Here is a 13,752-nt window from a genome sequence, read left to right as displayed (position 1 = left end):
GGGTGGCACCCATTTAAAATATTTATTTATTATAATGGTTACCTGCTTGAAGACAAGCTAGGAAGGTGGAGGAGCAGCTGGCAGGGAAGAATCCATGTTGTAGTTGGGGTGGGAAAAGGGCATACAGCTGGAAGAAAAGAACCTGCACTTAGCTTCTCAATTTTATTTCCCCTCTCTGGGGGCACCATCAAAGACCGTCACAGCCCCCTAAGGCACTGCATCACCCTTGTTGAGCATTACTAACCTAACTACTGTTTTCAATACAATTTGTATATTGGGTATGAAAGCAATTACTAGATTTAAAAATAGATGATTTATATTATTTGGGAGAGATTCTCTACCTGCTAATGAGTCCCTGGACTTGTAGCCCTGACAGCTTTTAAAATCATAAGATAAAATTCTAGCCCTACTGAATTCAAATGGGATTTTTATCAGAAACATTAGCATGGCAAAATTTCACCCATGATATTTTTAGTGTTAGAAAGCTTTATTTTGGATATTTGAGAAGTATTTTAAATTTATTTACAATCTAAAAACCTCTCTCTTGCATAATTCTAAAACCAGTAGAGGCCTAAGGTGCTGCCCATAAGCCTGTTTGTCATATGTTAAGCCCTATTTTAGTTGAAATTCAGATACTATATCTAATGCCAGGGCAGAACTTCTCCGGACCTTTTTGGAAAGGAAAAAGGAAATCTGTGCAGTACTAGGGACTGTAAAAGGACTGAATAAAAGGGAGACAGGAAATAGGTACAGGTTAGGAAAAGGTACAAGGGATAAAGGCAAATGGACTGACATTTGGGAGTTGGTGGGGAGGAAGAAATCCTGTTTTTTAGATGTAAATTTTAAAACACTTTGACAGTGAAATTTTCAGACCAGGTCAGGAGCAGCCAGGTCTGGAGCTACTTGGGAATCAAGGTGCTGCCCAGGGTCAGGAAGATCAAGCAGATTTCAGGGACAGTCCATGTCAGGAAGCTGGGGGGATCAAGCAAAGAATGGAATCAGAGAGCAATCCAGGAGACCAAACAGAGAGGGATTCAGAGCACAGACTAGAGGGAACAGTAAGGCTGAACCCTATGGTCCAGATACTTTCTGTTTCAGGTCAGGGGGTTTTATCAGGGAATGGGTGGGTTAGCTAACTTCAGTCGGTCACTCTAGTGCCAATGAATGGATGGAGGGTAGGCCCTGCTGGAGGCTCCAGGGGACTCTTGATGAGTCCAGTTGGCCTGCTGCAGGGTGACAGGCCAGGATGATTGCCTGTTCTGATCAGGATGAGGCCCTAACTTTGAGGCTGTAGCCTGGCAAAATCTTAAAGGCAAAGGTCCTATTCTTTTCAATAAGGCCAGAATTGCAATCTTGAAGTTTTTAGTGTACATAGAAATGGATTTATTTTCCTCCATTGACTTTGACTGCCCACTACCTTCCCACCTAATTATAGCTTCCTCGAGACATTGTAGCTAAGTACAGAAAAGTAAAAAAATGCCGAGGCTTAACTGATTCAATCTTTGCAGGTTTTTTTTTAAAACTGCATAGATCAGTGGTCCCAATCTTTTTTGTACCATGAACTGGAGGGAGTGAGACAGGACACAGCTGCCTCCCTCCCGGGGCTGCCCTACTGCCCAGCTTTAACCCTGGAAGTTCAGCTTTAACCCCAGAAGCTGCTCGCCCAGGTGGAGAGATGAAGGTCTCATGACATGACCTGAGAGTCAACCCACCGTGGCCTGGTACCAGTTCATGACCCGGTGGTTGGGAACCTCTGGCATAGATTGAACCAATAAGCAAGTGAACTGATGTTCACTTTTCAAATGAAAGGCAGCCAGATCCCTGCAGTGATCCATATGAATAGCCAGGGGACACTAGAGTACACCTCCCAGCCTGCTGGCCACTGCAGAGAGCTGGAGCCCTCTGACTCCCCAAGCCATACTCCCTCCTCAGCTTCTCTGCTGGATGAGCAAGAGGTGTGGGGGAAAAACCCATCCCTCCCACCTGGCGTCGGATCCCTAGCTGCGATCAGCCTGGGAGGAGGGTGGGAAACTGAAACCGGGGCCATTACTCTGCTTCTACTCTCTATCTCCCCTCTCCCCCTCTGGGAGCAGGGCTGGAATCTCTTAGCCATACCCCCTTTTCAGCATCCCAGCTGGCTGAGGTAGAGAGGGAGGCAAGTCTGTACCTGGGCTTGGCTCTGCCTGGGACTGGCTGAGGGGAGGTGGGAAGGGAAGCCCACAACAGGGACTTGACTCTGCTCCCGGCGCTGGAAGCCAGGAGCCATGCCCACTCCTCAGCCTCCAGACTGGATTGGAGGAAGAGCCCACAGTGGGGCTTGGCTTCACCCCCCCTCAGAACTGAGAGTGGGGTTGGAGTCCCCTAATTATGCCCACTTCTCAGCCTCTGGGCAGGCTGAGGGGAGAGGGGTGTAAGTTGTGGCTTGGCTCCACTCCCCCAGAATCAGAAGCAATGTCCTTTCCTCAGACTTTGGGCTGGCTGATGGCAAGGGGTGGAGGGAGGGAGAGGCCTGCACCAGGGCTTGGCTTTGACCCCTTGAGCCTTGAGCCATGGCCCTTCTCAGCCTCCAGACCACCTGAAGGGAGGGAGATAGAGAAGCCTGCAGCCAGGCCTTGGCTCTGCCCCCCAGAGCTGGGAGCCATGCCCCTCTCTCAGCCAGCCTAGGGGCTGAGAACGGGGCATGGCAAGGGGAATTTAGCCCTACTCCTGGCTGGGGGAGGGGGTGGGAGGCAGAGCCAAGCCCCAGTGTAGGCTTCTTCCTCTTCCTAGCCAGCCAGGAAGCTAAGAATAGGGCACGGTTCCCAGCTCCTGATTCATGGGGGCAGGGTCAAGATGTGTTAAAAATGTTAATGTTGAAAGTTAATGGAGTCAAATCCAGCTAATACTTCACATGTAAGAAATACTCTGGAATGCTTTTCTTTAAAAACGACTCCCTTTTTGAAAACATGAAATTTAAGCTATAGCGTGCCTAGCACTTTTTGAGCCTAATTCTGCTGGAGTTCTTTGTGTACAACCACAGTAGTTTTGTAGTGTCATATATAAATAAATTGTTAAAATACATTTAACTTAAATAAGTGTTAAAATACATATTCAACCTTGGCTTCTTTTTTACAAAGAGATTTTAATTTATAAAACCATATGATGCTTTCTTTAAAATATAAAGGTATATTTTGAAAAATGTATTTTTTAAAATTGTTTTTAATTCAAGTGGTAGAAGCAATACAACTTAACAAGAAATTGACATCAGTGAATAAAAGACAAGAGTCTGAAATAAATAATCTAAAAGAAGTAAGTATAATATGAATTTCGCAATGTTTAATTGGGCTTGGTTGGGATCTCTACAAGCTACATTATAGATTAATAGATTCATAGATGTTACGGTCAGAAGGGACCTCAATAGATCATCGAGTCTGACCCCCTGCATAGGCAGGAAAGAGTGCTGGGTTCAGATGACCCCAGCCAGATGCCTATCTAACTTCCTCTTGAAGACCCCCAGCTTCGGGGAGAACACCACCTCCCTTGGGAGCCCATTCCAGGTTTTGGCCACTCTAACTGTTAAGAAGTTCTTTCTAATGTTCAGTCTAAATCTGCTGTCTGCTAGCTTATGGCCATTATTTCTTGTAAGACCCAGGGGTGCTTTGGTGAGTAGAGCCTCACCAATTCCCTTCTGCGCCCCCATGATGAATTTATAGGCAGCCACAATAATTAATATTATTAATGAGAATAATATGCCACTACACTGAACTTTTCTTCATAAGGCAGTGTTTACTGAATAAATATAATTATGCAGAGTAGGAAAAAGAGCACTTGTACTAATATGTTTGGTAGAAGTAAAAAAGCTGGGGCAGGAGCAAAAAAGCATTTCAGGTTGGCTACAATTGATGGAGAGTTTTTGGGAGTATTGAAGATAGTGAGGAGGAGTAATATAGTTATTGAGGGTAGCTGGCTATTGAGCTCTGCCCTGTCCCTCATACATGCAGAAAGTATAGTAATAGTCATACATCCTCTTTGGATTTTTGCCCTTTCCTAATTAGGTAAATAAGGCAACCTTGGAGGAGTCTGGGAAGTTATCTCTGTCCTCCTAGAAACAAAATAAAGGGTGATAGGAGAAAGGTAAAGGTAACTGCAGGATTTATAGTGGCCATGTATATTCATTATCTCTGCATATTCCAACTTGTCCTTGTCTCCTTCCCACCTCCATTTATTTGAGTCCAGAACTTTTTCCCCCTTGAACTTGAAGCTTTGAATTGCTGTTGCTCTGATATTACCAGGCAGGTGTTGAGCCCCACCCTTCCTCCCCTATTTCCCAGATGGCTGCTATGTGAAATTATGTTTGCAGGGGTTGTGAGAATGTTACTTGAAAATGTAAAGATTGGTTAGTGGAGGACAAAGGATTAATTACAGTTTCAGTCTTTTTAATTGATCAGGAATTGGACATTTACTCACCCTTGCTTTTCTGAAAAGTGAGGTTGATGAGCACAACAATGCTTTAAAATTCTTTTTAGTATTGTTTTCTTTGTTTAATAGAACACACAACTTCTCATTGTTACGATTCATGGGGTTATGATGCCTTTAAAGACTTGGTTTAGAAATCAGCTGTATCTTGAGATCCAGACAGTTTAATTGATTAAGTCCTTTTTCATCTATTTGATTCTTGTAATCTCTAGTTCTTTGCCCACTGTAGACATATATTTTATGGGTATAGTTTTAATAAAAACAAAGATAAATCACTAATTAAATGTGAGGGCTTTTTTGGTCACATATTGGAATGTAATAAGACACACCTTGAGCATGCAAAACAATCAAGTTCCAAAATGACCGTTTGATCCAAGAGATTGTATAGCTCCTGCCATCATTAAAAACAGACTGAGAAACTTATTAACAATAAAGCAGAACACTGTGGAATTATTGACAAGGGTATGTAAATCATGAGAAGGTTTTATAGCTTTTAGAAAAGGTTTCTGCTGTGCAAATATATTACTCAAATAATAATAGCTTTATACTAACAAGTAAATACTCTAGGAAAACAAACTGAAGTGGAAGATTTTTTTTTTAAAAAAATGGTCTGTTCCAATAATGCTTTGTAGGTAAATAATTTTCCTCTGAAGAACAATTTTGATGCAGGTCAAGCATAGAAGCCTTAATTTTGTAAAAGTATGTTGTAATCTGCACAAGATAGCATATGTTCTCATGCTATATCAAGAACTGTGTGCATGCTAAGAAAAGTGGCATTTCATAATTGAAAATGAAAGATATACACTAGCATTATGATCTGATCCTGAACTCTCCATATACTTCAGATTCATAAGAAACCTCAAATTCTATAAACATTTTTGCATAATGATAAATTAGATTTGTTTCTGATTAAAAGAAAACCAAGAATAATTTTATTTACATTTCTTAAGATATAAGGTAGATAAAATTGTATTGTGTATATCAGAAGTATTCAAAAATAAGTAATGTAGTGTAAATTAGTAGGCTGCTTCATCTCCAATAATAAAATTATTTAATAAATCAGTACTTTTTTTCAAAGAGTTTTTCTTGAGGTTTAACAGGTCACAAATGAAAAGAGAACATTTTTATAGATGCAGAAAAAAGGGCCAATTCAGACTGTTTGGTTTTTTCTTCCTCTGACTGCCAGGGAATACTTTAATAAAGTATCCTGATATTTTGTGAATGTCTAATTAGACTTTGCTCTTTAAGTTTTTCACTCTTCCACTTTGAACACTGGTGGATTAGCTACTGCCACCAAAAAGTAAGTGTGTTTGTTCAGTTTTTTAAACATAGTTTTACACAGGAAAAGCAGCATACAATTGAATTAAATGAAAAAGAAATTATGTGAAGACAGGAATAATCAGAATCTAATATGTTTAGTCATATAACCACAAAGCTGTGAACAGCAGAAGTTTTTACTTTCAAAAGAACCCCTAAAATTGCTTCCTTAGTTCTTTTATTTCCTTGAAGAATGATCGAAACTGAAAACTCAATAAGCTTTTCTATTTTATACGTTTTATTCAAATCTTAAGATACAGACACTGTTTCCTTGATAATTATGTTTCATGACAATTTACTAGGCACTGTAAAAAAACCCAACAACATTTGATGGCTATTTTTATCAGATATTTTGAATTTCAAATAAAAACTAGTGAAACCTTTCAACAAAAAATTCCAGTTCTTTCTGCAATTTAGCAGTTTCCTTGCTCACTTCTGGTGAGCAAACACGTTATACTATGGGTTACTTTACATCACTCCTCTACACTTATGATGGGGCTTGTCAACCCAGGGCATTTTCTGTTTGCTGCTGCCTACAGACTGCATCGTCTTGGAAACTGTATTTCCTTGGCTGAGATGGTTAAGTCAGGGACAATCCTGCCTTAAGGAGGGGACTAAACTAGATGATCTCGCGGGGTCCCTTCCAGCCCTACTTCCTGGATTGCCTAAGAAGAAAATAATCCTATGATTTTACAAGCTGAAAAGAAGAAGCATAATGACAATGACTAAATAAGAAGTGTCCTGAGTCCAACACATTTTCCCTGTGGTTATTTTGGGCATCTACATGTGCGCTTTAATTCGCATAATGTAGATTTGAATGTGCAGTAAAGCGTGACTATGGGCACTTTTACACGTACTCTGGGAGTGGAGTGGGCAGCACTTTCATTAGAGTGACTCTGAGAGCTGCTCTAATTAAAGTCGCTCAGTGTTTTGTGTATCAGCATCCCTGTGCTTCAAAATGGTAGTGGGGACACTTGAACTAAAGCTAATTTGACGAGCTTTAATTCAAGCCTGCCACTGCCATTTTGAAGCTTGGGAATGCTGATATATGAGACATGGGAGGCTGCTGGAGCGTGGCAATTATCATTACTGTTATTAGAGTATGTTGGAGCAGCTTCTGAACTCATGTGCAGACACCCTGATTGTGCTTTTTAGTTAATGTGCATTAAGACAAGCTAATATGCATTTTCCTAGTACATCACTAGATTTCATGTGTATTAACTAAAGCATGTCAATGGATGTGTAGACACTCCCTTCATGCTTACTTAGTCAGTGCCAAGTGGTTACAAAATGGTAATACTACTCTTCCCCCTTTTGGAGAATGCCCTTGTTGTGCATTCTAGGTGGCATCTGCAAGATACAAAGCGAACATGGCAGAAGATATTTTTTAGAAGTTTAGGAGAGTCTGAGAGAGAATATTTTGCACCCTTGCTCTATTTGACTCTGTTACTGCAAATTGCAAAGGAGTGCTTCCATCCCAGGTACAATTTGAGGTAATTCACATGGCTGCCTTAACCTGCTTTCAGGGTTGAGATGGCTTCTAATAGCCATATTAACTTCTGTAGGTGCCAGCTGCCCCACAAAGTCCCTGTGTCAGCCTCTGTACTGAAGTAGAAATGAATTTCCTGCTTTATTTACTAGACTTAATGTCCTGTCATCTAGTCTCACAGCCATTAGTATGTTTTGCCTTTACCTTACTTACCAAGATCCTGTCATTCAGTTACTGTTGGCAGGAATCTAAAATTAGAGAGTACAGTTTAACTTAACAAAGTAAACTTATCTTGAAGATTCAGGGAATGAGGCATGCAGATCTAGGGATTAGATATGAAGCTAAGGTTTAACTGCAATAGATCCTGGATTTGGTTCAGGCAAGCATATCTGCCACATGGAGAATTAGTACCATTGGGTGTGTCTACACAAGATGTTTACTCTGCAGTGGATTAATTAGCTGCACAGTGAATGTCTTGGCATCTACGTGTGTGCCTCTGTTAAACTGGAGAGAACCAATTTACTCTGTAGAGAACCAATTTACTCCTTCTGTGGAGTACTCTGCGGCAGCACATGTGTAGATGCTGTGCCAGCTAGCTGGGGCATGAGGGTGCTTCAGTGTGGGGGTTATCTGTTGGCTAGCCCCATGGTGAAGCACCCTCATGCCCCAGCCAGCCCCTCTGCACTATGCTGAGCCGAGGGAGCAGCCCTGGCTGGCAGGCTGGCCCCCTGAGCCCCCTGCCAGCTGGGCTGCTTTGACCTGGCTCAATGTGCTGCATTCCCAGGTGCACATTTAAATATCAATAAACTTCTAGGCACATGTTAAAATGGCATGCCTGGGAGCAATAAACTCCGGAGCAATACACTCCAGAGTTTATAGCTTCACATTAATTGCATGTATAGACACACCCATTGTTTCCTAAATGCAGTGGAGGTTATTTGTTTGATTACCAAAACTTCTAGTACTGGCCTTGGAATACCCAGAAGCTCTAAAAACAATTAGTTCTACTGCATGGGGAGGATACAGTCTTCTGACCTGGACTCATTACAAGTACAGACTTGATTATTTGTCTTAAAAGGTCCTGTGGAAATAGCTTTTATTTGTATTTTGGTGTTAGCTATTATATTTAGGGATTTTTTGTCAAGCATTTAGTACTTATTGTTTATGAGACTCATAAATGGAAACATGGCAAAGTTAAAAGCAGTTAGAAGCAAGCAAGCAAACAAACAAACAAATAACCTTGCTAAGCAATGCTTGAAAAGTTTATCCCAGAATTAACCTTTCAGCAAGAGGATAGTTTTGGGGAGAAGGCCATCAGCAAAGTCAAAGATATGTCTAGCACCTTATCTGCCCCTCAGTTTTCTTAAAAACCAAAAGGATGAAACAGATACTATTCTACATCCCTTTTATAAGGGTTTTTTACTTGTACGGATTGTTTACAGGGTTCTGAAGAGAACCAATATCTTATTGCCAGTAGGAAGTTCAAAGGGGAAAGTTAGAAGCAAAAGCAGAAGCCCTGGGATTCAGACATGGTTGCCTTACGAAGAAAATGTTTTATTTGTTTGTTTTTTGTTAACATTTAGAGGATTGCCTTTGCAATGATAAAAGTATACACATATTATTTTTATTTTAAAACTTTATAATTATTCATAAATTGACCCTTATATCCCTTTCACTTCAGAAAACTTTCCACTTGCTTCTAGCAAGTGGCTTTAATTAGAACTGATTTCTTTTCTCTATTCATAAGAGAAAAAAATATTATCACATCTCAGGCTGGTGATAGGTCTAAAATGTACATCTCCCACAAGCTAGGTAGGCTTTCCATTCCTCTCACTAACCTCCATGGATACAATGTGCATAACATGATTTTTTACATAACACAATAAGAAACAAGGATCTAATTGTCTACTATGTAGAATTTTTTCTGTGCGTGGAAGCTATCCCTGAATTTTAGAAAATGTGAAGTGGTGGGCCCAGAGAAAGTGTTTGCACCTGCTTGAGTATTGGACTTTATAGATCACAAAAACCTTAAAACTATCTCCTAAAAACAGCAAAGTCAGATGATATATTAAAACTTGACCAATGTTCCCTTCTACTAATACCCGCTTTGACATGAAATTTTGCAAATGTAATTTATTTCTTGCTGTATAAGTAAATAATAGTATTATACTATTTTTATGTGAAAAGGAAATATCCTAACTAGATTTTACACTACAGAATACTGCAAAGTAATATTATACTCTTTAAGAACTTTTAAATTAAACAACAATATTTTGTCCACATTCAATCACTTTAGACTCATTTAGAACAACATATAAAATCTAATTATTGGAAAAATGAGAATATGAATGTATTGACTAGTTTCATTCATATAACTCTATATACATGATTTTTAAATACAAGATAATCTTCATTTTTCTTTTGTACTGTTATATGATTTTGTCCAGAACAGTTAAACCATTGCTTTGTGATAAGATGGAATTCCAGTTTTGTGAAGAAAAGTTAAACAGACCAAACTTAGTTGCTAGATAAAACTATTACCATTCTGAATGCTTAGTTCGCCACTATGGCATCATGAAGAATTCTTGATACTATCTGTGAACAGCATTCATAACCTCTGCTATTTGTCTGAGTAAACGTCAGAGCGCTCAAGGAGAGAGCGATATTAAACAGACTACCTTGTACCAGAAAGGGAGGGGTGGGGGAGAAAAGGGCACAATATTTATGGCTCTAAGAACTATAAGTTGTAATTTAATGAGATCAAAGCATTTGCTCTTTATTTGCTGCACTAGCAGCTTTGAATAAACTAGTTAGAAAACAGACACTGAAAAAGCTCAGGATATTTAAAAGGTTGCAAGACTATGAAATCAAAGGAATATTTTAAATGGAAAACCATGTTGTAGAGGTCTTTAATATTAATTTAGTATTCTCTTGAGATTAAGTAATTAATGGTACAGTGAAAGCAAAGTTCCCCAAAATGTTTTGTCAGTTCTTGCTTTTACCAGATATCCACTGCTCTTCCTTTTTCCCCTGCTGTTTCCCAAGAGTACACAGCAGGACTCACTGGTGGACTCATGGAGGACTGTTCCTGTTGCATGGCTCAACATTGGAGTTTTCTGTCAATATCAACTATTATAGTGGTGGCCAACCTTCTTGGCAGGCATGGTACTCTGAAGCCATCCCCCTCCCTGTTTTCCTACTCTGCTTTTGCTTTCTGCCCTATGCTCTCTGCCCAGGGCTGGTCCAAGGGTAATTGACACCCTAGGTGAACTGTGTACCTCCGCACCCCCACCACTTCCAATGTAGAGGAAAATAAGAAGTCTAGAATGAAACTTTATGGCTCAGTGGGGAGAGCAGCCTGGAGACTGGACCCTGCATCCCCAGTGTTGGCCCAGGTTCTGGCTCCAGCCCCATGGGGTGGGTGTGCTGGGCAGGAGTGAGTGGCACCCCTGGCCTGGGGGCAGGGGTGCAGGTCAGGAATAAGGGTTATTAGGTGGGCTGGGGGCAGGACCAGTCCAAGGTGGAGCCATAGCTAGCTAGGGCTGTTATTTAGAATTATGTTCCTCTTATTTTGTTCTGCATATAATTTTGGCACCTCCCCAAATTTTGGCACCCTAGGTAACTGCCTAGTTCACCTAATGGTTGGACCAGCCCTGTCTCTTCCCCTTCTGCTGCTCTGTTTTCTGCATCCTGCCCTATCTGCCGCTTTGCTTCTTGTCCTTTCCTGATTTGCTGGATGCCACACCCAGAGGCTGCCTGTACTTTTCGTGGCACATGTGCTTCAGGTTGTCCACCCCTGAAGTGTAATATGACTCAGTGTCCACTTCTTTGACTTTCCTATGAAGAGATAGTAGCAATATTTATATACACTTTCTTGGCAGGACAAGGTTTAAAATATGTTATTGAAAATGATATACATTGTATACAATATCTGGTAAAATTAACATAACTCTTCACAATGAAAAAAACATTAACCCCTGGTTAAAATTTAACTAGTCATTACTATTAATGTAATTTATATTACTTAATTTCATTTACTTTGGTGTTTCCATTCATTTTTCTTTTTTTGTTAAAGAGAGGGCAGGAGTCAGGATAGTTTAAAAGATTTGTCTTTGTTGTGAGTTGAAATGCTGATACTAGATGAACTATTTATGCATGTTTCCTGTGTTAAGGAACTGAAGAAAGTAACTACAGATTTGATAAGGTCCAAGGTCACATGTCAGTACAGGGTGGGAGAAGAAAACATCAATCTTACAGCAAAGGAACAGCAGTTACAAGAACTACAACAAAAAATTAGAATGGTATTTCAGGAAATTTAACATTTGTTGGCTAATGCTTCCTTTAATAAACAGAGCTGTAATGATTTCTAACTTACACATTCAAATTGTTACATATCTTATATGATCTACATATATTTTGTGACAAAACTATTGGGTATTAAATGTCACATTTTCTGAGAAACTCAGTGTATTAGGAGTATAAAATATTATTTTGTTGTTAGTAAGATTCCATTTCTTTAAAGTACTAAATCTTAAGCTTTAAAATAATTATACAAAATGATAGTTGACTATAAGCTGGTTAAAAATAGATGGTCTAATATCATTGAAGATCATTGAATAATATTTGTGTGTTATCTTTTGTTAAGGAGTCAGTGATTAGTAAAAGAGTCAATGAAGAAAATGCACACATTAGAGAGGAGAAACAAGTGAGTTATAAAAAATATTTTGCATTTTAAAATTAATACTTCTGATTAGTATTTTAGGTTTTTATAGAAACCTATGCTAAACTATTAAAAAAGTAATTATTAAAATAATTACTTTAAAAAAGAGACTTATTGGTAATATACATATAAACATGATCTTAGTTTCTGCTTTATAAGAAATGAATTAATAGGACAAAATAAGTTTTGCATTAACTTTTCAGCAATACATTTCCAAATCTTCATTTACTTGAGATCAGATGCATGTAAATCTGGCACGCCACTGAAAATAATATTCAGCAAATTTTTTCCATAAAGTTATGCAGGAAGGTTTGTAAAACTTTCTCCTTCCTTCTGACAACAGTACCCAATGAAATTCTTGTATCTCACTGGTAGCTCAATTAGGTAAAATTGGAATCATGTGTCAAACATCTAAATGAAGTATTCAAACACACGTTCTCTGTAACAGCAGTATAGTGCTCTGCTTTTCAGGGTAGTGAAAGAGTTATAGAAGACTCCCACTCCATAGGTCATTAAAATCAAGCTTTTGAAAGTGATGTACTTGGTCTCAGGGAGGGGAAGGAGCAGAATGCTGACCACATTACCCACTGAACACCCTTTAAAGTCTGACTTAGTGCCAGAGACTGCATTTTTACTTTGAAAAACACTTACCATGAAATATTAGAAAAAGCAGGTACTACATGTTTATTAGAGTTTAGCTTCACAGTTCCCATGATTCTGAGTTGTATCAAGAACATCTCTAGTGAGTTTTCAGTCTAATACGTGTGTGTGTGTTTTCATTGTTTGGGAAGACAGGCAAGTATTCCCATAGTTAAAGGTGCATACATATTAGTTTTACCTGTTTCTATTATTCGGTATTTTTTTGAATATCTAGTTTTTATGTTTAGTGTTCCCTTGTCTTGATATCAATCACAACAGTAGGGGGAAATGTTACTTAATCATAAAAAGAAGTTTAGAGTTCTGTGTCATATTTCCTGAATTTCCCCATTTGTGTTAGAAATCTTTCATTCTATTAATGTACAGAATGCTGAAAAATCACTCCTTGCCCCCTAAATAAGTTAGCAAATGTACACTATAGTATGCACATGCAGGTGCAGAAGGACAGTGTTACCTAGTGCAGTAGTATACACTGCACAAGGCTCAGAAGACATGAATTCCATTTTAAATTATGCTTGTGATCTGTGAGGTTGACCTTAAGTAAGCTACTTCACAACTCTGTGGTTCAGTTTCATAGCTGTCAAATGGGGTTTCCCTTCCCTTGCAATGTACTCAGCCAGGCATTATTATTTGTTACATTTATGCGCAAAGACATATGCAGTTTTTTATTGAATAGAGCTTCATTTTCTGTTGGATCTTCTCTGATTTTTATTTTAGGCAAAACAGTGTTGGCACTTAGCCATTTGGTTACCTAGTTTTGCTTGCAAAGAGTCTTCTGACAGTGTCTTTGGGGAACTACAAACCGGGTAGATTCACTTCAGTCCCTGAAAAAATCATGGAGCAGGTCTTCAAGGAATCCATTTCTAAGCACTTGGAGGAGAAGGTGATTAGGAACAGTCAGCATGGATTCACCAAGTCATGCCTGACCAAACTGATTACCTTCCATGATGAGATAACTGGCTCTGTGGATGTGGGGAAAGCAGTGGACATAATCTACCCTGACTTTCTACCTTAGCAAGGCCTTTGATACCATCTCCCACAGCATTCTTGCAAGCAAGCTGAGGAAGTATGGGTTGGATGAATGGACTGTAAGGTGGATAGAAAGCTGGCTGGA

The 13,752-nt window shown here is 39.3% G+C and overlaps 1 protein-coding gene across 1 annotated transcript in view; it reads left to right on the top strand.

Annotated features, from left to right (window-relative positions):
• Positions 1–13,752, top strand: part of CCDC73 (coiled-coil domain containing 73) — a 102,299-nt gene that overhangs the window by 32,882 nt on the left and 55,665 nt on the right. The window contains exons 6-8 of the mRNA XM_019519962.1: positions 3,209–3,288; positions 11,434–11,562; positions 11,907–11,966. Coding sequence (XP_019375507.1) covers positions 3,209–3,288; positions 11,434–11,562; positions 11,907–11,966 — 269 coding nt within the window. The remainder of the gene's footprint in view (positions 1–3,208; positions 3,289–11,433; positions 11,563–11,906; positions 11,967–13,752) is intronic.

Source organism: Gavialis gangeticus, unplaced genomic scaffold, assembly GCF_001723915.1.
Source record: "Gavialis gangeticus isolate Ggan-Ray unplaced genomic scaffold, GavGan_comp1, whole genome shotgun sequence".
Lineage (NCBI taxonomy): Eukaryota > Metazoa > Chordata > Crocodylia > Gavialidae > Gavialis > Gavialis gangeticus.
The sequence above is the reverse complement of the archived record's forward strand: the minus strand, read 5'-3'. Positions and strand labels throughout refer to the sequence as shown.